Source organism: Bison bison, unplaced genomic scaffold, assembly GCF_000754665.1.
Source record: "Bison bison bison isolate TAMUID 2011002044 unplaced genomic scaffold, Bison_UMD1.0 scf7180017864243, whole genome shotgun sequence".
Lineage (NCBI taxonomy): Eukaryota > Metazoa > Chordata > Mammalia > Artiodactyla > Bovidae > Bison > Bison bison.
In genome coordinates, this window is record NW_011494815.1 from 3,053,211 (window position 1) to 3,081,097 (window position 27,887).

The window sequence follows — 27,887 nt, forward strand, 5'->3', positions numbered from 1 at the left end:
GGCTCTCAAGGGACTGAGGCACTCCTGAAAGCAACTGCCTGAGGCTAAAGGGGAAAACAGGCTAGTGAGAAGCATGCTGGACATTTCACCCACTCATATGTGCTCTAGAATTCAAAATTATTTATGTAAGTTCAACAAAAAATTGTCCTTCTTGCAATGGGACATAATTGGAAACACTGATAGATAAAAGAGGCTTTGACTGAAATGTCATATGGACAGCAATGTATAAGATCGGACATGATCAAACATTTTAAAGAAACTAAGGTTGACTTGATGGGGACGATGCTTTTAAGCCCTCTTTGGAAAATCAACCTGGCACCTGGTTTATGGGGTTCCCAACTTCATAGGTGGGTAAGGAAAACCTTACAGTATTGTGGGGACCTTAAGAAGAGAGGATTTCATCCAAATCTATAGGTACTCTGGGTGAAATCTGACTTGTCTTCCTAGTCTCAAGAGGCTTTTAAGAGTCTAATCTGAGATTCTTTATGAAAAGTTCCAGCAATACAAACATAAAAGTTTTGGTGATCAGTTACCACTCTTGCTGCATTTATGTAAATAATCAGGCCAAATCTAAAGAGACCAGACTTGTTTCATAAACAAGAATCAAAAAGAAGGGCAACAGAAATTTTACATTTCAATAACTATAGCACTCTCTCGTGATTAGTAAATCCTAACCCTATTTGTTAGCTTTGAGGATTCATGACTTCCCTGGAAACTGGACCAGATCTTGCCATCACGCATATTTTGTTAATTCTTATCAAATCTCAACTCTTCTGCTGTTGTTTAGTCACTGAGTCACGTCTGAGTCTTTTGTGACCTCATTTGAGGACTGTAGCCCACCAGGCATCTCTGTCCACGGGATTTCCCAGGCAAGAATATTGGAGTGGGCTGCCATTCCCTTCTCCAGGCTCAATTCTTCTAGCCTCCTTTATATCTGGCTACAACTCCTCATATTAATATTTCTAATTTTTCTCCCACCCTCCTGACTTTATGTTACTGAGAACTGAACCCTAAATGTCTAGGTCCCTGTTGGGACTAGCAATTGTTCTATAGCTGGCTTTTCCTCCAGGATCCAAAGAAGCCCTGCCAGGTGGAACTGGGTGATGGGCAACTGGAATGCCAGGAGCTGCTCCCAAGTGGGCCACTCTGGGGCTTCAGGCCCCATGTCTATAAAGCTCCTTGACTGGCTGCCCTACGACCAAGCCGCAAGAGATGGAGCAGGTGCCCTTTAATAAACAGAAGGTGACTGAACAGAAATAAACAGATTGTTCAAAGGAAAGAAGAATGTCTTCTTGATGAATGCCTAAATTTGGTGAAAATGTCTCTCAATAAATTTATGTGAAATAGGCTGAGACAAACAGACCTTGGCCCTTACCAGTCCCCTCGCAGATCTGCTTTGTCCCTCTCCAGCTTATTTTCCCCTCAGTGGAGTCAGATTTAGCTGCCAAGTGACAAAGATGACAGGTTAAAATGGAGTTAAAGGAAATGGCATTGACACTTACTCCGCTGGAGGAGGCTTGTCACCGAGCACCTGGTACTTTCTATCCAGTCGGTTGGGCTTGGTGTACCGCGTGACGCTGTGGGGCAAAGGTGGGTTAATGCTCTGCAAGCTGGAGACAGACACAAGCAGATCTGAGTCAGTGGGAGCCCTACCCAGACCTGCCTGTGCAGCCCAGCCCTTCAAGCTGCTGCCCCACCCCTTGACAGCTCTGCACGCAGCCTTATAGTAGGGATGGAGCCCTAACCGCTGAAACCCACACAAGGCCGCGGGGAGGGACGGAGGGGCTCCAGCCCCGAAAGTAGAATCCTTGCTACCCTGTGGTAAGGACCCAAAGAAACACAGGTTGAGAGCCCTAGGTAGGGATGTCAAATTTTCAAATAAAAGCACATATTAAATTTGAATTTGTAACACATTATAAACCAACTATACTTCAATAACATAAATTTTTAAATAAACTTGAATTTCATATAAGCAATAAGCAATTTTTCACACACACACCATGTATTATTTGGGACATACTCATATTAAAAAATGTGTTGTTTTTCTGAAATTCAAATGTAACTGGACATCCTGAATTTTCATCTGGCAGCCTTAGCAGCATGTATATTTCACTGGTAACCACTGAGAGATTGATTATACAAATGGACAATGGCTATACCGTATATACATAGAGAACCCTGGCTGATAAGCTGTAACAACCGGCCTAGGACACCAAGCCCTTAGCTACAATAAACAATTCAGGAAGCCGGCCTGCTGGAAGTCAGACTTGCAGGAAGACAATTGTTATCTTTAGTAACAATCCAGGAAGCCAATAATACCCCCTGTAACAATCAACCCCACAGGGCCAGGACCTGCTCAGTACCTGACAGCTCCCTTAGATTCTGTCCCTGCCTCCGATTCAGAACGAACAAGTCAAATACATACCCCTAACCATCACACAGGATGCCCACCGCTCTTGGGCCTCCTCCAGCCTTCCCAGGGCAGCCACCACCAACAGGACACATCTGAAGCCTTCCCTTTTCTCCACTACACCCCTTTCCCACTCCCTTGCCTGCCTTTGTGTCTCTGCTAAAACGGAAGTGAGAGTGGCTGATTCCCTGGTTGTAGCAAGCTCTGCATAGTCTTTGCTTTTCCCATTTGGTTGGTCTTTATTTCCACACTGCAGATGGCAGGCCTGTTCAAAAAGACTTTCTGGATGTACGCAAAGCAGGAATCTCTTCAGTGTCACTTCTTCAAAACCAATAATTAAACTAGGTCAATAATGGCTCATCAAAGACTCAGAAAGTCAGGTCAGCCCTGTGGCTTCTGTCATCCACCTTCTATAAAATCGGTGTCAGGGGCCATCCAGGGCCCATGCTCACTGAGCCATGAGTCTAACGACCCTGACAGGGCATAGTGGGCAGAACACATGGCCAGGATGCAGAGACCCAGAGCTCCCAAGACTCCGTGATGTCATCCAAGGAATGCCACCTCCAAGGTCATGCCCTCTGACAGACACAGTGTGTATGGGATGTAGCTGTCACTGTGGCTAACCACCCAACGCCCTACAGGTTCTTAGGGTGGAGGGCTGTGAGAGTCAAGCCACTGGGCAGGGATGAGAATAGACCTGTCTAAAGCTGGCTTTGGATTTGGCCCCTTGCAGGGTCCCAACTTGGAAGGTCCCTATTTGGAGAGTCTATGAGCACAGGAGACACATTCTGAGGACATGGGCTGGCAAAGGGTAGCCTCTGGCCTCCATCTGGGGGTCGGGGTTGAGTCTGGGGAGGGGAGACTGCAGGCAGCCTGGCCTTTCTACCTTGCTACCGAGGTGGCACTGGCGATGGACAAGTCCTTCTTCAAGGAGTGCTCTGCTCGGTTCCGGAGTCGCCTCAAGGCTTTGGGTGATGGGTACCCAGGAGAACAACAGAGGATCCAAGGTGAGGAGGGACCAGGTGGCACCCCCAGCTACCCCACTGTCAGCACCTGAATCCACAGGCCTGTCTGCCCCTACCTGTCTGGGACCGTTCTTTGTCACACTGAAGGGTTGAGGACTTTGAGTCAGGAAACCTGAAACCAAAGGAAAGGATGTGAGCTTTTCCCCAATGACCAAGAGGATGGCTCAGGCCAGGCACTGGGCACCATCCTGGTTAGCCCACAATGCCACATGAATCTGCCCAATCGTGAGCTCCACTTCAGAGGAGGAAGCTGAGGCTCTGAGGGGAGAAAGAAGCCCCTGCACAAGGTCACAGCTGTTAGGGTGGGCTCACATGGGGACTGGCCCCTGAAGGCTTGGGCCCCACTGTTCACACCCGGGCCACTCACTGCAGGATCCTCTTGACCACCTCCACAGCTGGGTCTTCAATCATGGACTTCCCCATGCGGCTTGGCTGGGCAAAGGACTCAGGGGTGACCATGTCTACCTTAGCCTCTTCTTCATAGACTTCTGAAGATAACAAGATGTCACTATCTACCTCCAGGTCAGTCAAGACGTTGTCCTGCAGGCCAAAGAGCAGGGCCTGAGTGTGGGTGTCAGGGAGCCAGGCAGGCTGGGTTCCCATCCCAGGACCACTGGGCCCAGGTGCTGCAGGCTGACCACGTTGAGCCTCTCTCGCCCCTTCTGTGAAGCAGCAGGGATCATATATACCTTAGAGGGCCATTCATTCATTCATTCATGTGTGCATGCCGAGACCTTCAGAAGTATTTCTTGAGTGCCTGCTTTCTGCAAGGCTCTCCCTGGGCCTGGGACACAGGGTAAAGGGGCCACATGTGACTCTTATCCTCATGGAGCTTACAGTCTGGTCAGAGAGACAAGACATTTAATATGGACTTCTACAAATAAATGGTCAAGTTGGGGCTAGTGCAATGAAAACAAAGTTACAGCATCTTCCCTGAGGCTGAGAGTCATGAACTGGACTACTCGCCGATGTGCCCCGGTGGTGTTTTTGAGCAAAGGACAAGTAAACAAATGAGTGCATGGATAAGTGCGTGGCCACCTCCACCTTGAGTTGGAGAAACAGTGAGTGAGGGACCCACCATGAGCCCCACCATGAGCACTTAGTTGAGCTATGCCCTGTTTTATTTTGTGTCTTGGCTGCACTGTAAACCCTGGAGGGAAGGACCCCAGCAGGACTCATGAGTTCCGTCTCGTGGGGCTCAGTACTGTTGGTGTGATGAAAGCTTAGTGCTGGCAGCACAGCAGGAAGATCCTCCCCACAGAAGGAAGGGCTGGTCCAAAGCATGGCAGTGAGAGGTGGGGCCTGAGGGTGGTCAGAGCACAACTCGAGGGGCATCCACCTATGCTGCCATCGGCTCTATGACAGGTCCTCCTGGAAGCTGGTTGAGACCTCTCGTGAAAGCTTGGTGAGAGAGTTGAGTGTGGGGTGAGGGTGACAGGCTCTGTCCTCTTGGAGCACACAGTCTAGGGGAGACAGCTCCTAAAAGGGGGACCTCACTGAATGGTCTATGGGTTCACGAAGAAGTAGAACATGCCACAGGGGTCAAGAGATGCTGGCCCAAACTAGTGGGTGAGTGAAGGCCTGGGGGCAAGTGAGCTCGTAGGGGGACCAGAGAAATGAAGGGGTCAAGGAAGGCCTGGTGAGGATCTGGATCTTATCCTGAGGACAGGAGAGGGACACGGGCAGACTGGCCTTCTCCAAGAGGCCTGGCTGCAGCTCAGGGAACAGATCATAGGGGGAAGTAAGAGGATCAGGACAGGATCAGGATCTTTTGCACAGATGGGGGGCTTGGACAAGGTAGTGGGGGTGGAATGGGGAGAAGCCGGTGGCTGCTAATAGGAGCGGGTGGGAAGGAAGAGGCTGAGAGGTGAGACTTCCCTGAGAGCTGAGGGCCCTGATGGGGTGGGGAGGTGCTGCCAGGAGGTGATGGATCTCCAAAGGGACCACTGCAGGGAAGTGGCCCATCTGGGATGTGAACCCAGATCTGACTCCACAGTCTGTGGCCTTTCTAAGGCATCCCTGCAGGCCTGATGTCCAGCAGGGGCCTGGGAGGTCTCTCCCTGGGATCTGCTGAACCCTGTGGGATACCTGTGAGCCCAGCCCCCCAGCTCAGATGCTCTTCACCATGGCTGCCCCATCCCATTCCTTACAGGAAAGGCCAGGTGAGTCATGGATAACATGTCCAGCTTGCAGTTGAGATACTCAATCCTTTGGCTCAGTTTTTCTTTCCAAGTTCGAATAAGGCCAAGGAGGTCTTCTGTGCTCACTACCTAGTGAGAAAATGGAGGGAAAAAGCCACAGGAAGCAGGCTGCAGGTGGGCAGGCTGACTCCATGTGGACTGCGGGAACCGGCTGGCTGGTGAGGACACCTCTTGGATCCAGGGAGGCCCCCCTCTTGCAGGGAGGGCCCTGGAGGAATGAGGAGCCCTGGGCCAGCTCTCTTGGGTGACTCTACTGGGCCACGGGTCCTTCCTCGATGGGGCATCAGGAGTACTATTCCTGGTTCTATGGGTTTGTTCTGAGCTAATGGTTTAAACTTACTTGACTTCCTTGGTGGCTCAGAGTATAGGTAAAGAATCTGCCTGCAGTGCAGGAGACCCGGGTTTCGTCCCTGGGTCAGGAAGATCCCCTGCGGAAGGGCAGGGCAACCCATTCCAATTTTCTTGCCTGGAGAATTCCATGGACAGAGGAGCCATGGCCTCAGAGGCCATGAGGTTGCAAAAGAGTCGGACACAACTGAGCAACTGAACAACAACAAACAATGATAAAACTTCAACTCAGTTACTGAAACAAAAGAGAAAAGATCTTCTGGCCAGGACACCAGGTTTACAAGTGCCTAGCTGGGCTGGGGAGAAAAGTACTCAGGGTGGCCAGGACACGCTGGCCACAGGGGTATCACGGGGGACAGAGACATGCACTAGAGGCAGGAGAACAAGCAAGTCAACGAGGTAAACATGCAGAGACCTGCTTTGCTGATCAGGGCCTGGCAGGCACTTAGAACCTCACTTCTCTCAGACTTCATTCCAATTTGGACTTATTACCATTTATATATAGAAAATGGAAGTAACCAGTTTATGCACACTGGTCAAAACAAAGGGAAAATCAAACAAAAGATGGTTGTTCAGAGGACAGAGTCCTGATTCCGTTACTCATCCAGGGCTGCATTCTAATTATAAGGAGGGAGGCCTTGCGACATCAGAGTGGGAGGGAGGCCAGACTCAAGCCCCCATGCTCACTGGCCTCAACATGCCTGCCAGGGAGGTGCTGGGGGCCAGGGGCAATGGCTGGTTTCTCTTCTCTTCCTTAATTTCATTGAATAAAACAGAGATGAAGTAGGAAGACTCAGAGGCCCTGCTGGTGGTAGAGAAATCTAGACCACAGATGTGAGTTTATTCCAGTTAACAATTCTAGCATGCATCTTTACTATCCACAGCTTAGCATCTACTGAACACTTACTTGTTTATTCCTTTTTAAGCTTCGGCACATTTCTACCTTGCTTTGAAGCTGTTCTAGAGAAGAATTTAATCCCTCTGTCTGCAAATTGGATTTTGCCACCTAGAAAAACCAGAGGTTCAGAGATTTACTTCCAGAATACTTATTTAGATCAAGAAAAAGCTTAGCAAATCATTATCTCAGAGATGGATTAAATATGAGAAAAATGAAATCGGAGGGAAAATACAAAGCTGTATTAGAAACTAGTCCAATGCAAATTTAAAGGATTTTTTTTTCCTGCCAAATAAATAAGTTTCAAAAATAAAACTGGTGATCCCCATTACTGGTTGAGGGTGTTGGGAGGACACACTCAGGCCCTGTTGATGAGGGGGTATCTGTACAAGCTACCTGGAAAGCACAAAGAGCCTGAAAACACTCCTGCTCTAGCCCAGGAATTCTAGCTCTGGGAGGCACCCTATGGACATCATCAGGGCTTCCAGTGAAGGCATGTCTATCACACCACTGCGTGTAATAACGTGAAACCCACTAAGAATTCCTCCAAAAAGGAATGGTTAAATAAAAATGGCAACACATTTGGGAGAGAGAAGCCATCAAAGTGATGTTTTTGAAGAAACTTTTCAGCTTAAACAAAGTTTTTACTGCAGCTTAAAAAACTGTAATCAATAGCACCCTTATCCCCACTGCCCTGACCCTCACTCCAGTGCCACCAAGCCCAGCTCATGGGACCCTGCTGAACCAGCCACGGCTCCAGCCTCATTGCACCCCCGCGTTTTCTTCTTTGAGCTCTCTCTCTCTCCTTGGCTCCACCTCCCCCAGGATTTTTTTGATGATGTCTCCAGGACACTGCTCCACACCCTCCTGCCTGGCTGGCTCCTCCTTCTCCATCAAGCCTTGGGAAGCACTACTTCCCCAGTCCAGAGGAAATCCTCTCCTCTATGTCCCCACGCACCTTATGCGGCCCTCTTGTCCTCTGTAGCCCAAATGGCCTGGCACTGCCTGAATTTCCGGTGTCACAGACATGGGTTCACATTTTGGCCCCACAATTTAGGAACATTGTGTTCTTAATGTCTCTCTGCCTCAATTTCTTTGTTTCTAAAACGGGCTAAGAACAGCTCTTGTGAGGACTCATATAATTCATCAAAATAAGCCCACTAAGATGCGTGCTGCATGATAACTCAGTGGATGTTAGAAGCTATTATGGTTTAATCTCTGACTTCCTGGCCGGAGTGCAAGTCCCAGAGGGGCAGAGACCACACTGGTATCCCCAGCATCTGGGACAGTGCCTGGGGTGCAAGTGTGTGATAAACATCCAGCAGATGAAGAACGTATCTGTCCTACCTCGCACTTGAGGTTTACTTGCAAATTTGTCAGCAAGCGCTGGATTTTCTCTATGAAAATAAGGTCCACAGACAGGTTATGGAATTTACTTTCAAACTTGCTGATGAACTCATTAGCCTTAAAGAAAGAGAAAAAAGTAAAGGAATGGGGCTTAATTTGGAACTTTTGGACTGTGGAAGCAGAGGGGGACAGGCCCACCTAATGGGTGGAAAGGGGGCTTGACTGGCCTATTAGGCAGTGAGCAAGGCAACTATGTAACCGGGTGTCACAGGAGTCTGGCTAGAGGTCAGGGTGTGGCCTACTCACCTGGTCCAGGTAATCACTCTCCATCTTTTCCATGTTGATCATGATTAAATTTTCAACAAACTCTATCCGGGCAGCTTCCTTCTCTAGTCGATGACACAGTGAGTCAATTTCTTCAGAAGAGAAGTTGCCTCCCTCTGAAAACAATCTGAAAATAATTTGGGAGAAATAAAAGCCATTGATCAGCCCATTCCACCCATCCCAACTACTGTGGTAGACAAGGCTTTAGATTAAAAGTACAAGATCATGGAAGAAGTTCAAGGACACAAGCAGGGAAACAACCCAAATGTCCATCAAGGGATGAATGGATAAACGCATCATACACAATGGAATATTATTGAGCTTTAAGAAGGAATGAAATTCTGACCCACGGATAAGCACTGAAGACCTTATGCTAAGCGAAAAAGTCAAGCACACAGAACAAATGTGCTGTGATTTCACTTCTATGAGGCCCCTAGAGTAGTCAAATTCATAGAGACCGAAAATACTAATAGCATAGTGGTTCCCAGTGGCTGAAGAAAGGCTAAACAGGCAGTTAGTGTTTAGAGCTTCAGTTGTGAGGGTGAAAATGTTCTGGAGATGAATGGTGGTGATGGTTGTACAATAACATGAACATACTTAATGCCACTGAACTACACATACAATGGTTAAAATGGACAGATTTACGTTATGGATATTTTGTCATAACTGAAAAATGAAGAGGCAAACAAGACCACCTCTCAACAGAGAGAGCCCAGAGGCCCACAGGGGGCCCGGATGCTGGCTCCCACCTGCAGTGCTTGATGAACTCAATGTTGGTGTAGCGCAGCTTGCCCATGCTCTCCTCCAGGTACTGGCGGAAGCTGCGCAGGGACACCTGGATGACGTCGACATAGCTGAGCAGCTCCCGCTGCAGAGTGCTGCTGAGAGTCGCCAGCCTGGGGGACACAGGAGGGCGGGGTGGTGACCTGGGCACGGGAGGGCAGCCTGGGAGATGACTTGAGCACCGTGCCCAGCTGTGCAGTCACCAGAACCATGCCTCTCTTCACTGGGTAGACAAAGAGGCCTTAGAAGGAGGTTCAGAATGACAGTGTGTGCAGACACAGTGCGGGACTCTCAGTGAGCCGGGTCAGAGGGCACCTCTCTTCAGTCTGGCTCCTGCCACCAAATTGCTAAGAGAATCCCCAGGTCCTCCCCTTAGCACCACCCCCTCTTAACTCCCAGAAATGTGGCTCCTGTGCCCTGGGACTTCCGGAAAGAGCAGCCTGCGGGTTTCCTCTTTACATCCCAGTCTACCCTAACCAGCTGCCTCTTGGGTACCTGACCACTGTACAGACGCCTGTGAAGTTTCCTCACCTGTGACCAGATGGAGGCCTTCCGGGGCCTCACCTCAAACCCCTGAATGGCCTTCCAGGAAACCCTGGTTCTACCCTGAGCACATCCCCACCTGGAGCTGGGCCAGTGCTCCTCTCTGGTGGGAGAATTCTGCCTCCTCCTCACCTCCCTCCATTCCATGCACTAGGGCCTCCTGCAGGAAGCTCGTCCTGATTTCCCTGGGTCTTTCCCACCATGGATATGTCAGGGCCCATCATTTGCATCCCTGCACTCTGACATTTGCACCCTTTTCTCTCTCTGGCTGCTCCCCCACCCCCAGAACCAAGCCCCTGGCCAGATGCGTCACCGTAGCTGGACTCCTACTCTCAGGAAGAGATGAAAATCCTTCTGGAAACCCCGACTCTTCTGCTGTCCACAGCAGATGGGAGGACTGCTTCTCTGAGCACAAGCATCTGGCCAGGGTTCTAGGACTGCCAGGCCATGACTGAGTCCCCAAGACCCTTACTTCTGGCTCTTGGTGGCGTTCAAGAAGATGTGCTCCATGTCAGAAATCTTGCGGCGGAAGTGTTTGCTCTTCAAGTTTTGCTCCTCTTGGAACTGGCAGAACATCATCCTCTCCTTCCTCAGTGTCTCCATCACCCCTGCACAGTGGCTGTTCAGCCGTTCTTGATGAAGCAAGAGCTCAGCTGAAAGAGGACACAGGGGTGGGAGGGCTGAGGTCCTCTGGGACCCTGGGTCAGCTCAGGACAGTGTTCTCCTGGATAGTGACATGCCTCTCCCAGGATAGCTACAGAGAAGGGACTTTTTAGGCCAAGGCCCAGTCCCCACCCTGCCCTCCCCAGGGCTCAGCCTGGGAGTGGACTCAGATCTCAGGGGAACCAATCTGAGACAGTCCCAGTGTCCTTAATTGGAAAGGAGGCTCTGGTTGGCTGTGAGTGGTAGAAATACCCTGCCTGTAGCAGAAGGGAACAAGGCCTGGGAGCTAGGAGAGCGTCTCCCACCCTGGGAGCAGGTGGGATGTTGGGGAGGGCAGGGATTTTGGTGAGAGGATCTGGGAGCAAAAGGCCAACACAAAGTTTGGCAGTTGGCATCTGACCCTTTATATCAGTGGTTACTCATTTCCAATAAGCCTGGATTATGGCGGACTTTAAGAGCTCCATCAAAGGCCTTAAGAGCTAGCAGAGAGCCTTGGGTTACCTCATCTGACCTCCTGCCTGGAAGTGGAGGATGTGCTGTGGGCTCAGCTCTGCCAAAAACAAATGGCGGGACTCTGGGGCTTCACTTCTCTGGCCTCCATTTTCACATTGTACATTGGGCCAGGAGCCAGGGAAGAGGAAGGAAACCAGACTTCAGGGAGCATCTTTGTTTATATTTATATTTAATGCACACATTTCCAAGATGAGGACAACGAGGTCCCAAAAAGTCAAGCAGGTCTCCTAAGGTGACAGGAAGCTCTGAGGATCTATGATGAAGTTTAAAGTATGACCCAAGTGAAAACCTGATGGGCACCATTGAAGCTTTCAAATAAAAGTGCCCTCTCCCCAAATGATGGAGCCTTCTGCCTTAGAAATGGCGTGTCTTTTTAAGTATTAAGAATTATAAGCTGAAAATAATGGCTACCACTTTTGGAGACTCTGGCTTATACCAGTTGTTCATGATTCCGCACTGTACCACTTCAAGGAGAGTTAATTACCACCATCAAAATGCCCTCAGGAGGTTAGGAACAGATCAGAGAGGTCACGTAACCTGCTCAGAGTCATAAAGCTAGAGAGGTTGAGCCTATTAGCTCCGATTCCTGAGCTACAGGCCTGCCTCTAGGGCATCCGTCATGAAAGTGTGAGTGACAGGCGTGGGAATGTATCTGGGACCCTTAAAGCTCAAATAAGACAATACTCTTCATCTCAGCATCTAACACCCTCTTTAAAAAATCTTATGTGAGGATTCAGGGTACAACCTTCTCTGCCAGCCTGGGAGGTGCGAACCCTCACACACATCTTCCAGTGTGTGATGACAACACGCTAAGCACTGCGTGTTGCACACCAGGGCTGCCTAACGAATGCAGAGCCACAGTACCTGCCCTGACGTTGTGGATGTCCTTCTCAACGTGCTGGGCTCTTGGCTGGTGCAGGTGCAGACGCAGCTCCAGTTCTGAATCCAGCTCATCAATCTTGCTGGCCACGATGACCCGAGCATTGAGGGCACATTGGTCAAACCATTTCTCCAAGTGCTCAAAAAATCCAGTTCGAAGCCTGAGGGAGAGACCAGAGAGGGTCAGCAACTGTGACCAGGGAGTGATCTCTCCAGGTTGATATATAAAGTGCTTCCCTCTTCCACTCCTTCTTTCTTATTTAATTTCCCACTTCATTGTATTTCTTTGTCTGGATGGACCATCATTCATTTAGCCAGATCCCCTGGCTGGTGAACATAGCATGGTTTCCATTCATTTGTTCTTACCAAGAAGACTGTAACGTGTAACCTCATACATATGTCAAGTGCAGAATAATTTCTATAGGATAAATTCCCTGAAAGGGAATTGTTGAATCAAAACCTGAAATACATTTGTGGATCTGGTAGATATTGCCAAACTGCTTCTGTTGCAAGACAATGAATAAAAGTTCCTATTTCTCCATTTCTCACTATGGACGGTGACTGCAGCAATGAAAATAAAAGATGCCTGCTCCTTGGAAGAAAATCTATGACAAACTCAGTCAGTGTATTAAAAAGCAGAGATATCACTGGGCTGACAAAGGTCCGTATAGTCAAAGATTTTTCCAGTAGTCATGTACAGGTGTGAGTTGGACCATAAACAAGGCTGGGTGCTAAAGAATTGATGCTTTCAAATTACGATGCTGGAAAAGACTCTTAAGAGTCCCTTGGACAGCAAGGAGATCAAACCAGTCAATCCTAAAGGAAATCAACCCTGAATACTCATTGGAAGGACTGGTGCTGAAGCTGAAGCTCCAATACTTTGGCCCCCTGGTGCAAATAGCAACTCATCAAAAAGACCTGATGCTGGGAAAGACTGAAGGTAAAAGAAGGGGAGGAAGAGGCTGAGATGGTTAGATAGCATCACTGACTCACTGGACATGAATTTTAGTAGATTCTGGGAGATAGTGGAGGACAGAGGAGCCTGGCATGCTGCAGTCCATGGGTTTGTAGTCAGACACGATATAGTGACTGAACAACAATTTCTCCATAGCTTCAGATTGTATTGTCAAACTCTTGAATCTGACAATTTTGTCATATTATGACTGAGATTGAGCATATTTTTATGAATTCAAGACTATTAAATTTATTTTCCTGTCTACCATCCACTAATATTTTTGCCCATCATTCTAGTATGTAGTTGCACTTTTTCTTATTAATTTCTGGGAGCACTTTATATATTGGGAACACAAGGTCCTCTGACTGAGATGTGAACTGCAAATATTTTTGCCAGTTGACTATTTCATCCTGTTAGAAATGCAGCATGATTTTCTTGGCCATGTATTGTCAAGATGTTGGTTCTCTCCACATGTATCTATAGATTCAATACAATAACAATTAAAAACTCAGCAGATGTTTTCTTACAGAAACTGATGAGTTGATTTCAAATTTATACAGAAATACAAAGGGCCAAGGATAGTCAAGACAATTCTGGAGAAATCAAGTCTGGAGGACTTATACAACCAGATAATAAGACTTAGTATTAAGCTATGGTAATCAGTTGGGGTCCTTGCATCAGCAAGATCCTCTGGAGTAGGAAATGGCAACCCACTCCCAGGCAAATATTCTTGCCTCGAAAATTCCATGAACAGAGAAGCCTGGTGGGCTACAGTCCATGAGGCAGCAGAGAGTTGGACATGACTGAGTACATGGCACACACACACCATCAGTCAGGGTAGGCCTAGCAGAGCAGTGGAGAGAGAAGAGTCTTCTCAAATGGCCCGGCCTTAACTGGCTATTCATACAGGATAGAAATGAATTTGACTAATACCACACACATAAGCAAAAATCAATTTCAGTTGAATTGTACATCTAACTATGAAAGTTTATAACATTAGATAACACAGGAGAGTATTTTCACGACCTTGGGGCAAGCAAAGATTTCTTAGAAAAGACAGAAATCACACTAACCCTAGTGGAAAAATTGATGTGTAAGACCTTACTAAAAAAGATATCTTTTCACCAAAAGATATCTTTACAAGAGTAAAAAAAGAAAAGCACAGAGAGGGTATGAACATTCACCACATATTTAACTAACAAAAGAACTTCAGTCTAAGGTAGACAACTACCTCACATAAATTAGTTAAGAAAAAAGATAGGTAATCTACAACAAAATAAATCAGCAAAGAATTTGATAAGTCATTTCACAGAAAGATGATTAAATGGCCAGTAAGTATATAACAAGGCGTACAACATTGTTACTCATCAGGAAAATGCTAATTAAAACCACAATGAGGCACTACTACACACACACACCAGAATGGCTAAAATAAAAACCACTGACAATACCAAGTGAGGATATGGAGCAACTGGAATTCTCAAATACTGCTGCAAACTGTTAAACCACTTTTGAAAACTCTTTGGTAGTATCTTTTGGTCATATCTCCTCAAGATGGACACACATATAAGCCAATTTCCCAATAACCCACTCTTAGTTATATATTGAACAGATATATATATACACATGTTCACCAGGAGAAGCTGGATATAAAAGAATACACTCTATGTGATTCCATTTAAATAAAATTCACAAACAAGCAAAACTAATTCAGAAGTTAGAATGCTTGCTACCCCCTGAAGATAGGTACATCAGTACTGTCTTTCTAGATTTCATATATATGTGTTAGCATATGGTATTTGCTTTCTTTTCCATCTGAAGCTAGTCCAATCTTTCGTTATTATATTTCACCTTGTTAATAAAACTTGAAGAGAATGAGAATAAAAGGGATTTTCACTCACTGTTTCTTAATCTCTAAAACTAGTCTGGATGGAATGATCACTTCTTCTAAGACCCTGGCACTGGAAATGTCCTTGAAGAGAGTGGCAGGAAGGTTGGAGTGGGGTGTCTTGCTGTTCTCTTCTTGTTTCAGGGGTAGGAAAACAAAGTAAGTGTTCCCACTGGAGGTTGTGAAGAACTCCATCTCCTCCTGGGAGATCTCCCCTAGACTCTCCTCCTGGGCTTTGGCCTAAGCAGAAAACAAGACTTTAAACTTGACATCATTGAACAGACTTGGTAATCCTTACCATAGGTCCTTTGACATCAGAGGTTGTAAACCTGTGGGATGAAACTTGTTTATGGTTATATTTTGCCCATATAATGCTTTTAAAATAGGGAAACGCCACCTAAAAATCTGGATTTCTGATTTCTCTTAAATCAGAAAACCTGGCAATTCTGAGTCTACATTCCCATATGGCATCGTTGGCTGGAACGAAATAATGGCTGCATGGTTGCCATACATTGAATGTTGGTGTCTCTCCAAAATTCATACCCCCGTTGTGTTGGTATTTGGAGGCAGACTTTGGGAGGTTATTAGGGCAAGTAGGCAGAGCCCTCCCTCATGAATGGGGGTAGTGCCCTTGAAAACAAAGTATCAGAGAGCTTGCCCCTTCCACCATGTAAGGACACAGAAAAAAAATAGAGCTGTTTATTGCCAAGAAGTAGGCCCTCATCACAGAGAAGGCAATGGCACCCCACTCTGGTACTTTTGCCTGGAAAATCCCATGGACGGAGGAGCCTGGTAGGCTGCAGTCCATGGGGTCATTAGAGTCGGACACGACTGAGCAACTTCACTTCCACTTTTCACTTTCATGCATTGGAGAAGGAAATGGCAACCCACTCCAGTGTTCTTGCCTGGAGAATCCCAGGGATGGGGAAGCCTGGTGGGCTGCCGTCTATGGGGTCGCACAGAGTCGGACACGACTGAAGCAACTTAGCAGCAGCAGCAGCAGGCCCTCATCAGACACCGAAGCTGCCAGTGCCTGGATCTTGAATTCCCAGCCTCCAGAACTGTGAGAAATAAATCTCCGGTGTTTATAGGCCACCCAGTCTATGGTATTCCATTACAGAAGCCTGAACAGACTAAGACAGTAGTTTTTACCATGTCACTATTTTATACTTGGTGTCCAGCCCTCTTTTCAATTACCTGCCTGTGGTCCCTGTTCAGAGGTCTCATATGCCAATTCTTCCATAGCACTATAGGAAAAGAGTCTTTACAATTTCATGATTATGGAATCCCAAATCACTGTTCTGTGACTCTGAATGTGTTTTGAGGATAGATTTATTCATATGAGAATCATTTCCCTGCACTCTAAGGAGAGCTGTCTGCCAACTTGGATATGGATCTTTGTTCTTACACAATCAGACAATGGGAAGAGAGAAGGAATGGAGCAGCTAAGTTGGTCTCTACAATAAAGAGGAGCTGGGAGAAGAGAGAGGACCTGGGAGGGACAAGGAAGAGTCAAGGGGGCACTACAGAGGTTGCAAGATGGGATGTGAGGACAGAAAGGTGAAGTTTAAAAAGTATTGCTGGGACATGAGAACGGGATCTCTGTTGACAGCAATGAAAAGTGTACATACATTTGTTACTCTTTAGACATAGCCTAATAGAGACTGTGCCACTGGGGACCCTGGCTTGTGCTAGGGACACAGAGAGTGAACACAGCACATTTTCCAAACCTAAGAGTGAGCCTTTTGCTGGCCTACCTCATCCACAGACGAGCTCCTCCGCTCCTCCTCCTCTTCCTCCTTCTCCTCCTCCTCTTCCTCCTCCTCCTCTTCCTCCTCCTCCTCCTCCCTCTCCTCCTCCACCTTTTCCTTCTTCTCCTCCTCTTCTTCTTCGTGAACTATCACACTGGCCTGGTTTGGGGGTGATCTCAAGGAGCTGTCTCTTTCAACCTGTATTTCTTCCAGTCCTGAAATAGAGTCCTCCCTGGATTCATCCATCTCTTCACTCAGTACGGACTTCTCCTGTGGGCTCACGGCCACCTCTTGTGTGGTGGAGGACTCGGCCTCTTGATCTTCTTCTTCTTCTATCTCTTCGGCTGGCTTGAGGGAACTCGTTCTCCCACTGTTGCTTTCGTCACCTTTGCGGGCGTTTGCTTTGGACCTTCGTTTTCCTCTCGGTCTTCTCATTCTCTTCTGGAACTGCTTTTCATGTGGCTCTGTTGATGATTAGCCCCAAAGCACAGGAAGAGACAGGTTACCAGTGCAGCCTGATTGGGCCTCCCTAGCCCCCAGATACACAAGCGTGAAGTTGGGGAGACTCAGACTTGAATTGTAAAAATGTTACCTGGTTCCCTCAATTGGAAAATGACTTCTCCCTCCAAGTTCTACAAGGCAAAAACATAGACACTGAATACATAGTGCTGCCTTCCTTCATGTGCCACTTCTGAGGGCGTCTCTTTTCTTTAAGGAAAAGCCCCCTCCTCCCTGCCTTCTACATCTGATGCAGGCCCTGACCACTTATTTCACAGGGGTGAGCAGGGTGTTCCTGATCATCTTTCCTTAATCCCAAGCACATTAGCAAAGTTTTTTATCATACAATGAAAATCGCAGAATAAACCCTCTTTCTGACATGGTTGGTAGTGATCTGGAGCAAAGAACAAGAAAGTAAATAGGGAGAGATGCATCCAAGGGGCAGGAATCTGCTGCACCCGTTGCTGGATGTAAACATACTCAACGATCAGGATGTACGTGACCTGGGAGCCCCCTCTTCACTCTACACATTCCCCGTTTCATTGGCTGTGGCTGAAGTTGTGGAAATAGTGTGTCACTGATAGCAGTGGATTGGAACTCTAGCTCCTCACAAGCTGGGTGCCCTTGGACAAGCCCCTTAAACCCTGCAGACCCAGGTCCTTCCTGTGTTACTGTCACCACAGTGGCACCTCCATTTTAACCCAGGGAGCCAGGCTGATCTCAAAGCTCCACCTCTGGACAGCGTGAGTTTCACTTCAACCCAGGTGCCATACAATGCATTTACGAGCAACTGGGACAGGGATCTCTGCTGAGAGGAGGCTTCTCTGAGGAGTCGGGAACCCCACATCTGTTGGAAACCCGAGCCCGGTTCAGCGTCCACCACAAGTACCTTCCGCCCTGGCCGTGCAGAACTCTGGGTGCATGTGTGCGGGAAAGAGCCACCTCTGGGAGTCAGACCAGGACACTCCAGGTGTTCCTGCATTTACCAGGAAGCACTCGGTACATCTGAATTATGTGCAGGACACTGTGCTGAGGGCAATCAAAGCCGGACGAAAGACAGGAGGCCACACCTGCCTCACAGGAAGCACCTTCCAGCAGGATGCCCTTCACTCCTGCATCTGACAACAACCAACATACAAGCACGTGCAGAGAGGGGAGGAGGCGGGGCAAAGAAGGGGACGGAAGGTCCGATTGGGTGGGGGGGTCTTGTCACTGGTGGTAGCTGGAGGTCTGTGGGCGTCTGGGGTGTGCAGAGACGGAGGAACCCCAGGAGAGGAGCAGGGTGAGGAAAGGGCAGGGGGCAGTGGCACATAAAGGAAGGCTGAGGAGTTCACTGAAGCAGGGGAGTCAGGGCGGGAGTCAGATGCGGGGGCCTCCATGGTCATCCAGGGACTGTGGGCTGGGTTTGGTTGGGGCTGCAGACTGGGTGAGGGCTTTCTGAGCAGGAGAATGGGTAGGTCAGAGCCGGACTTTAGGATGGTTATGTGGCATGGTGAGTTGGATGACTAGTACTCGGAGTCCTATAAAATCAGCCTTTTAATTATAATTCCATTCAAGACCTGAGGCCTAGATTCTGAGCCTTTGACCTCTTTGAGTCTGAGAAAAAGATAGTCTCTTTAGGAGATGCTTTTAGTTTCTCACTCCTTGATATCCTGGCATAGACTCTAACATCCCCTGGGTTACTGAGGCAAATATGAACTAGAAGTCATCCTCTCCTCTTCGCTTCTTGGTGAGCAGCTGGGATTTTTTTTATCCCTTTCCATACCTGTTCAAAGATTTCACGAACACAGAAGTGTCGGCTGAGGTGGGAGCTGTAGGAGTTGAGTTCCTTCAGTATGATCACTGGGTACTCCATCACTTCCTTTGTCAGGAGGCCATGAAAAGCCTCATACCTGGAAGGAAGGGAGATGAAAGTGCTGTCAGTGGGAGGGGTCAGCTGGGTGTGAGGGACCCCAGCCAAAACCCATGCCTCGGGCCTCATGGAGGTAGGCTAGTACCTGGCCTCGAGTTCTGTGCAGAGCTGCTGCGGAGGTTTCCTTTTATACTAACAGTCCTTGATTTGTTTTGCTATTTTTCTGATCATACAAAGAGTACATACTCTTTGTAGAACATTTAGAAAACACAGACAGAGAGCATTCTTTGCATATGGTAGCATGGGTTCCCACTTTCTGTCTACTGTCCTAACCCCGTCCTAGGACTTTACCTACATCATCCCATCAAACACTCCAAAACCAAGGCCCCAGATTTCATCTGTCCCTGAGGTAAGAAGACCAAGGTTCAGGGGGTTATTTATTTGCCTTAAAATGTACTTCTGAATCTAAGTACTGCAATCAACTGGCAGTGCAATCCCATTTCTGTGAATAGCCCTTGTAATATTAGTTGTACTAGGGCACAAAGACGCAAGAGAGTTCACAGGGAACTGTCTTTAATATGGAGAAACTGGCACCAGTCTTAAAAAGCTTATCAGAGAATGGTTAAGTCATTATGAAGCATCCATATTAATCAATGGATGGTCATTTAAAAATGAAACAAAGTTATAAAACGATTCTTATTTTAAAGACACTTTACATGTGTATATATACCAACATTTATAAATGTCTATGTCCACAAAATGGATGAGTTGGGCAGAAATGAGGGGAATTTCCTTTATGTTTGTACTGGTTAATTTTTTTTTCTTTAACAAAGCATGTATGTTTTAAAATTTAAGCAGGGGAGGACTCATGCTCTTGAACTTTAAACTACTTGACCCAGAAACATCCCCCCATAAATTTTTCTGATCAAAATTCTCCTTGAAACCTTTTGTGTTGACCGAGGGCAGAGCTGCAAAGCACCACAGTGCTCTCTAAAGCTGGAGGCAACCTGAGGCTGGGCTCCTAGGCAGCCAGCCTCTGACTTTGAATATGAATTCTAGCCCATCCTCTTCTAGAGTCTGGTCTGCCTACCTGCATTGCATATTCTTCAGAAAATCCTTGGCCTTTTCCAGGTGTGACTTCAGGTTATTCTCATAGCTTTGCTGCCTCAGTTGGTCCAAGAGCTTGTCAAGATGAGCCTCCTGGGCCTGGCAGCCACACCAGGAACAGAAGGAAGCAGATGTGAGTCACCAGAGCTCCAAGAGAGGGTGTGACATGCAGAGGCCCTGCCCCTGGAGATGAGGTCCAGGTGCCCCAGGCAGGCTTTTCTACATAAGAAGCACGTTCTTACTCTCACTGCTCTGGGCCTATGGGCTCTTCTCCCTGCCTGGAATGTTCTTCTCAATTTTAAATCCCTGATGACCCTACTTAGATGGGACTCCTCAGGGACATGTCCCTTACCCTCACGTCTGGGCCGGCCCCCTTACACCTTCCAGAGACACCTACTCCTCACTCTCCTTCTCAGCGCTGTGCTTGATGTCAGATGCTGAGGGCGTCCCTTCCACCCCTAGACTATGTGAAGGCAGGTGGGTGGGGGCCAGCTCATGTCCTGGGGGTCAGGATGACTGCCAGAGGAAGATGTTCCATGCCCCCCAGTCTGTCTCTCAGGTAAGCCCCATCACAGACATGTCTGGATCCGGGACTCACTGCACAGTCCAGACCTAATTCCAGCAGAACTTTACTGCCACCCAGCCCCCATGACCAAGGTGAGCCTCAGCTTCTCATCTCAAGTTTTATAGCTTGAGGTTTTACGTTTGAGTCTAAGATACACTGGGGATTTATTTTTACATAAAAATAAAATACGGTGTGAAGTAGGTATTGAATTTCTTTTTCTTTTTTTTTTTTTTTGCATCTGAATGCTAGCTGAATTCATGGGCCCCCAGGCAGAGCCATGGGCAGCTGACAATCTGGGTGTGGCCCTTCGCTCCTCTCCTGTTGGGGTTACCTGGATGCCAGGGCCACACCTGGTTCTCCCGCCTGTGCTTCTGCCGCTGCTGCTCCATCCTCTTCTCGAGCTCCATCTCCTGCATCAACAGCACACTCTGATGTGTCTCCCATAGGTTCACGGCCTCCTGGAAGTAGCTGAAGAGGTCTGAGCTCTGCTGCTCTGTCTGCTTTGCCACGGTCTCGAAGGATTTCTGTGGTGGCAGAACCCAAAGGAGGGGCCTTTAAGTGTCAACCAGCCCCCGGGGTAAGGAGAAGGGCCCATTGGGCGGGGCTCCCTCACCAGCCCGTGGAGGCCCAGATCTCCAGGGACTGGTGTCTGGACACCATCCCTCAAGATTATCTTCACATCCGGCCTTCCCTTCTCTGGGACAGCATTTCTGGTCTGTCCACGGCCACACCCTCAGACTGGCTGACATGCAGTCCCATCTCTAGACCTGTACCCCTGTCCACTGAAGAGGGAGTTCGGGGCCTGGAAGGAGAAAGGCACCACTCCGGCATCAAGTGGGCCATGCCCATCTTGACCTGGGCATCTCTCCTTCCTTGGAGCTCCCTGCCACAGCCCTTGAGCCAAACACCAGAGCCTACTTTTAAAGTCTCACCTCTCCCTCTTTCCTATGTGTCTCTTATACTCTCAAAGGGTCTGGGGTTGGCAAACTTGGCCCATGAGCTACATGTAGCCCTCTGCCTTTTTTGTTTAACCTTGGGAGCTAAGCACAGATTTTACATTTTTAAATGGCTGGGAAAAAAACAAAACCAAAAACAACCTAAAGAAGATAATCAATCATGTAATAATTAGGTGAAATTCAAACTTCAGGGTCCAGAAAAAAAGTTTTATTGAAACATAGCCATACCCATTTATTTCTGTGTTGCCTGGGGCTGCTTCTATGTGATAAGAGCAGAGTGAGAATTTGAGTCAGAAACCTGACACCCAACAGGGCTTAAAATATTTACCACAGGAAGCATTTGCTGAATCTTGCTCTAGACTCTAGGCATCTGGGACTTGGGCTAATTGCTCCTTGTGATCTCTAGCACCCAGACTTGACAAGGGCCTGGGGGGGCACTCTGCCCGAGAGTGTTTGACTGGAGTCTGGGGGTGGCTGGGGAGCCAGGGGTGAGCCCGGAGTGCCTGGCAGTGCAGGGGAATTGCTCCAGAGGGGCTGGCCATGACAAGGCGGAGGCACTCACCAGCGACAAAGTTGTAAGCCCCTGGACTCCCACTCCTCTCACAGCCCAACATCCTGGGTGACCACCCTGCTCCCCAGCAGCACAGGTCCCCAGTTACGCACGTCCAAGACCTCCAGCTCCTCCTCCACCTTGCTCTGGAGACATCCCACCATCTGGAAGAAGGATGGGCTCACCAGGCTCTCTGCCTCCTCCTCAGTGAAGGCCTTCCAGTCCAGCAGCTGCTTCTGGAAGGGGGTGAGGCAGAGCCCGGCTTAGGCTGATGGGGGCTTCACCTCGGGACTGGTCCTGCCCCGAGACCAACCTCCCACCCATCTCCATGAACCTTGGCAGAAAGCCCCACAGTGGCCCAGTCAGGCCAGCTTCATCTGCCCACTGTGTCCAGGTGCTGAGTACCGCCCCTGGTCACTGACTCTGCCAGAGGTGTTCTCATTAGCCCCTCTTGGCAGATAAGGAAACTAAAGCTTGGGGAGAAGTGAAGGGACTTGCTGGAGTGCACACACCTGGCAAGTGGTGGGCCTGGGATCTGAACTCTCCTACTTCCGATCCTACAGGCATAAACTGCCATCCTACACACCCTCAGCATTGCTGTAAGCCAGACAGGGCTCCCATTTCCTGTCTGGAGTTATGCCAACTGGAAAGCCAGTTCTCTATATTAATAGACTTGATTTATGCACAAAATCTAGAATAAATCAACCTCCCCCAATTATTATAAAACATGAAATGTGTCTCCAGTTGAACACTTCCAATGCTGCTGCCCAGGAACACCAGGCGCCATCTGTCAGGCTCAAAGTGCTCCTAGGGTCCGTGGTGACCTCAGCACTCACACCCTGCATATGCCCAGCAGAGGGCCGTGAGCAGGGGCACAAGGAACTGACGCTAGGGCCACAGGGCCGTGGAGTCCCAGGGGCAGGGGTGAGTGAGGAGGTGAGTGCTGGGGGCGTGGTCTTGGGGAGGCTCTCTAGAGCACAAGGCTTCCCTCCAGGCTTTACTCTTAAGGTCCGATGTCCCTAAAGGGCTGACTAGGAGGCATGTGATGGCCCCTAAGGCCCCAGAGCAAGCAGGCAGAGCCCTGTGGGCTGGGACAGCCCCTGGATCTTTTGCAAACTGGTCTTCTCATCTTCAGATGGGGCCAGTGACACCCACTCTGTAGGACCTTGGAGGATCTGATGAGAGTGGTGCAAGAGAGTGGCACAGCCCCCAGGGACCACAGCACCCACAGTGCACTGGAAAGCCCTCCGCTCCCCTGAACTCTGTTCAGAGTCCTGATGGCAGAGCCAAAACTTGACAGACACACATGTGAGGCAGCAGGAGCGTCTTGGGGCCTACAGGCAAGACCGTCATGGCCTGGGGACTCCTACAGCCACAGCCAGCATGTGAGACCATATTCAAAATGATTAGGTGTGGGGGATTTTCATCTAAACAGTCTTACAAAGGAGGCGGGGAAGGGGCCTTTTGACATAATATGTCCTCATACCTCAGGAAACCACACCTTGTCATTGAAGGGGGTTGTGGGAGGTCTCACTGTCTCACACTCTAACAGCGGCGGGTGGGTGAAGAACAGAGGCTGGCGGGTAGAGAGTAAAGTTGGCTGTGACAGCAGTGGCAGCACTGTTTATAAAAGGGAACTGGTGGAATAACGTCCATGACATAATCTCCACTGAATAAATAAAGTCAAGTGATACAGAGGGTCAAGTGAAGGGTGAGGTGATCAGAGTGCTAAATTTTGTCTGTGGGGTCAAGGAAGGCTCCCTGGAGGTGGTCAGGTTGGGGGCCACGGAGGGGTAGGTGGAAACAGCTGGGGACGAGGGAGTCCAGGCTGAGGGAACAGCTTCAGAATGCCCAGAAACCAAGGCGGAGGGAAAGCGGGGTCTGCGGGTGGAGGGGCAGGGCCGGGAGGGCACCCACCCTGCACTTCTGCACTTGGGCTAGGCACTCCTGCCAGATCTTCTCGTACTGCAAGCGGATCCGCATCATGCAGTCCATGTGGTAGGCGTCTCCATGGGTGGGTAAAAAGAACACATCAGCAGCTCTTCCAGAAGAGGGAAGGTCGGGAGGAGGGCTTTCCCATTTCTCAGGAAGTGGCTTCTCCCCAGCAAAGTGCCTCCAGAGCAGGGATCATTTACATCTGGGGGTGCTGTCTCCCTCACCTCAAAGTCCTCAGTACCCGAAGATAGGGACCTCAAACGAGGAACCACATTTTTCTGTTCTGATTCTGACCCCTGACTCAGTTTCAAGGCTGATGAAACTCTTTCAGGGTAGTTGTCCTGAGCGACAGAACAGTAACAAGGTGCAAATTAAGAGCATTTACAGATCATGTCTGGGATGAATCCCTCAAGAAGTGATTGGACCAGAACATTCGGAATGTGACCGACTGATCTTTCTCCTCTTCTTCCTCCCTACTGTTTCTGGTTTATAGTCACCTCAGTGTGACTCTTGGTTTCTAAGATAAGGAACTGAAGTTTAATGCTCCTGTCAGTTCCAGAAACTGAAAGATGACCCAGAGATGGTGTGGTGGCTGTTCCTGGACAAGGGCTGGGGAGGAGGGAGCTTAGGGGGCAGTGAGGACACTGGGGAGGGTGGATGTGCAGTGGAACTGGTGACGAGATGCTGTAAAGCTGGTTTCTGCCATCTCCAGGGCCACCGTCTAGGCCAGCACATCCCCACCCCTCCTAGGAAATCAGTGTGATGAAGACCCCCTCTCCAGGGTTTCTGGGCTTCTGTTTCTGTTCCCTTCTGATCTGCCCCCTACCAACCTTATCACTCCCAGCTTGGAACCTTCCACTGGGTTCCCACTGCCTTCAGGATGAAGTTCAGCCTCTCACACGCGGCCATGTGGCCAGCACAGCCTGGCCCTCTGGCCTCTTCTCTTTTTCCCCAAAGGTCCCAGCTCTGTTTGGCCTCTCAGCCTCCCCACATACTAGTCTTCTGGCTTGGAAAGCTACCCTGACCCCTGGACGTATCTAACTCGTACTCGCCTTGCAGGTTTCAACTGGATGGTCACTTCCTTGGCAAGGTCTTACATAACCCTCAACCAGGCTATGCCCCAAATCTAAATTAAAGTAGCTGGTCACTTGTTCACTCCCTGCTGTAACATCCTGCGTGGTCTGGACTGGAGGCACCCGAGAGAGATCTACTCCACTGGTTACCAGGGCCCAGCCCCTTGCTTACTCCTAGGCGGTGCCCAATGAATGGCAGCCATTGCTATTATTTAGGGTCTCAGGGCTCTTACCTTTGGTGTTATAATACAATTATAATATCTTTAGAATTATAACCCTGAGAGTCCGGGAGCAGTGGTGGGTACTACTAACCAAAGCAGTCAGGTCAAATCCAGCTGTGACATTTCCTTAGCTGTGTGACCCTGAGCAGGATGCTTCACCTCTCTGTGCTTCTGAATCTTTCTCCATCACAGGGGGCAATGATACCACTGACTTCACTGGGTTATCTCAAAGGAGATGAAAGTATTATGTATATTCTACAGTAAGACTTGGCAAACTCTGCTAGATAGTAAATATTTCCAGCTTTGAGAGCCATACAGTCTCTGCCGCAACCACTCATTTCTGCTGTTACAGAGCAGAAGCAGCCAGAGACAGCATGTAAACAAATGAGCAGAGCTGTGTCCCAGTGAAACTTATTTACTGATGATGGTTGGAGTTTGAGGACCCTGGTTATAGAGAATTTCTAAATATTACCATTTGTTCTTGAGCGCCAAATAAGCCAGGCACTAAACTACAACTGGACCACAGGACTGTATGTGTTTCTTATGTTAACCTCACAAGGTAGGTATCTTTATTACTCCTGAGATCCCTACTTTATGGAAGAGAAATGTGAGACTGAGGGAGGCCATGACTTCCCCTAGGTCACATGGCAGGGACAGCACACCTCACACACGCAGGATCTGGCCTTGGAGTCACCCCTCTAGCTCATGCTGTGGTCAGGGGTCAGAGCGTGGGGCTGCCATGGCTGTGGGCTGGGCAGGGATGTGGGAGGTAGTGGGAGGAGGGGGACTCTTCCAGGTAAGAACTTGGGATCCAATATGGACCCCCAGAGCTTACTCTTCCCTCCACTCCCCCGCCACCCATCTTCCCCAGGAGTGACCTGCCACCTATTTCTGAGTTTGTAATAGACCCTGACATAAACAATTGGCCGACAGACTGAAACGGCTACAAAGCTACTGCTTGAACAGAGCTCTGGAGAGACCTGAGTGGGATCCCACAGACCTCACTCACCGATGTGCTTATTCAACGAGTCGAGAGAAGAACGCCATTCCGTCAGCTGAGCTTTGCTGTAATTGGGGGGCAGGAGGTCACTGGGGAAGGAAGGTGTGACACGTAAGCCATGCTTGAGTAAAACACTCACTGACCAAGACTGGTAGCATCTTCAAGGAACAATGGTCCAGGGGAGTATCTACACAGATGCTGAAGAAATACATGACTCGTTGGGGATTTTCTGGTGCCAAACATATGTCATGAAAAGGTCTATTAATATCAGTGAGCTTGTTACTTAGAATAAAACTGAATTTTCCTAATGGGGAAAAAAATGGTTTATATCACACAACCCAGGAATCCACTTCAAGGAACCCCAATCAAAGACAATATAAAACATATACAAAGTTTATGCATTAAGACAGTTGCTTAACAGTTCTGTTTATAAACACTCAAAAAATAAAAAACAACATTCATATCTAACAATAGGGAATTTCTTAAATAAAATACATGATTCTTTACTGTAGTAACTAAAAAGGATGTGGCGGATTGAAAAATTGTCAATATTGTTAGGTCCTCCCACCGGGAGGTCGAGTTTATTTCCCCATCCCAGGTTCTGGGCTTGGCCATGAGATTTGCTTTGGCCAATGAGACACTAGTAAATATGTCTCAGCATATTTACCAGTCTCAGGAGAGGCTTGAGACTTCTACTTGCCCTCTCTTGTTGCAGGGAGCTCTTTTCCCAGCACCAGCACCACCACCATGCCTACAAGCCTGGATTAGCCTCCTGGAGGGCGAGAGAGCAAGTGGAGAGAGGCCCCAGCTGTCCCACCCAAGGCTCCAGACACATGAGGAAGGCCATCCTGGACCATCTAGCCCCAGCCAAGGGAAACTGCCCAGCTGGCTCACAGAATCATGAGAAGCAAAAAATGATTGTTGGCTGCTTTAAGTCACTAAGTTTCAGGTGGTGTTTAGTGGTGTGGAAAAAATGAATATGACATATTATTTATTGTCCACATTAGGATATTTTTACAGTGAAAGGGGGATGCTAAGAACAATTATGCCAAGATAAGACATGTAGCCCAAGATGGTCTTGGGCAGCCTACTTAGAGTGGGATAGTAAAGAGCAAAAAACGAAGAACATGGCATCTGGTCCCATCTGGTCCCATCACTTCATGGCAAATAGATGGGGAAACAATGGAAACAGTGACAGACTTTATTTTCCTGGGCTCCAAAATCACGGCAGATGGTAACTGCAGCCATGAAATTAAAAGACACTTGCTCCTTGGAAGAAAAGCTATGACAAACCTAGACAGAGTATTAAAAATCAGAGACATTACTTTGCCAACAAAGGTTCATCTAGTCAAATATATGGTTTTTCTAGTAGTCATGTATGGATGTGAGAACTGGACCATAAAGAAAGCTGAGCACCGAAGAACTGATGCTTTTGAACTGTGGTGTTGGAAGACTCTTGAAAGTCCCTTGGACTGCAAGGAGATCAAACCAGTCCATCCTAAAGGAATCAGTCCTGAATATTCATTGGAAGGACTGATGCTGAAGTTGAAGCTCCAATACTTTGGCCACCTGATGTGAAGAGCTGACTCATTGGAAAAGACCCTG

General features: G+C 48.5%; 1 protein-coding gene across 1 annotated transcript in view; it reads right to left on the reverse strand.

Moving 5' to 3' along the window:
* CCDC180 (coiled-coil domain containing 180) overlaps positions 1-27,887 on the reverse strand; it is a 65,242-nt gene that overhangs the window by 12,200 nt on the left and 25,155 nt on the right. The window contains 20 exon segments of the mRNA XM_010847111.1: positions 1,503-1,577; positions 3,297-3,444; positions 3,447-3,547; positions 3,803-3,975; positions 5,586-5,705; positions 6,892-6,990; positions 8,227-8,343; positions 8,533-8,677; positions 9,300-9,446; positions 10,349-10,529; positions 11,917-12,092; positions 14,788-15,014; positions 16,532-16,989; positions 17,118-17,157; positions 18,789-18,915; positions 19,966-20,081; positions 20,898-21,071; positions 22,167-22,289; positions 23,971-24,059; positions 26,292-26,371. Of these exon segments, the coding sequence (XP_010845413.1) occupies positions 1,503-1,577; positions 3,297-3,444; positions 3,447-3,547; positions 3,803-3,975; positions 5,586-5,705; positions 6,892-6,990; positions 8,227-8,343; positions 8,533-8,677; positions 9,300-9,446; positions 10,349-10,529; positions 11,917-12,092; positions 14,788-15,014; positions 16,532-16,989; positions 17,118-17,157; positions 18,789-18,915; positions 19,966-20,081; positions 20,898-21,071; positions 22,167-22,289; positions 23,971-24,059; positions 26,292-26,371 (2,916 nt within the window).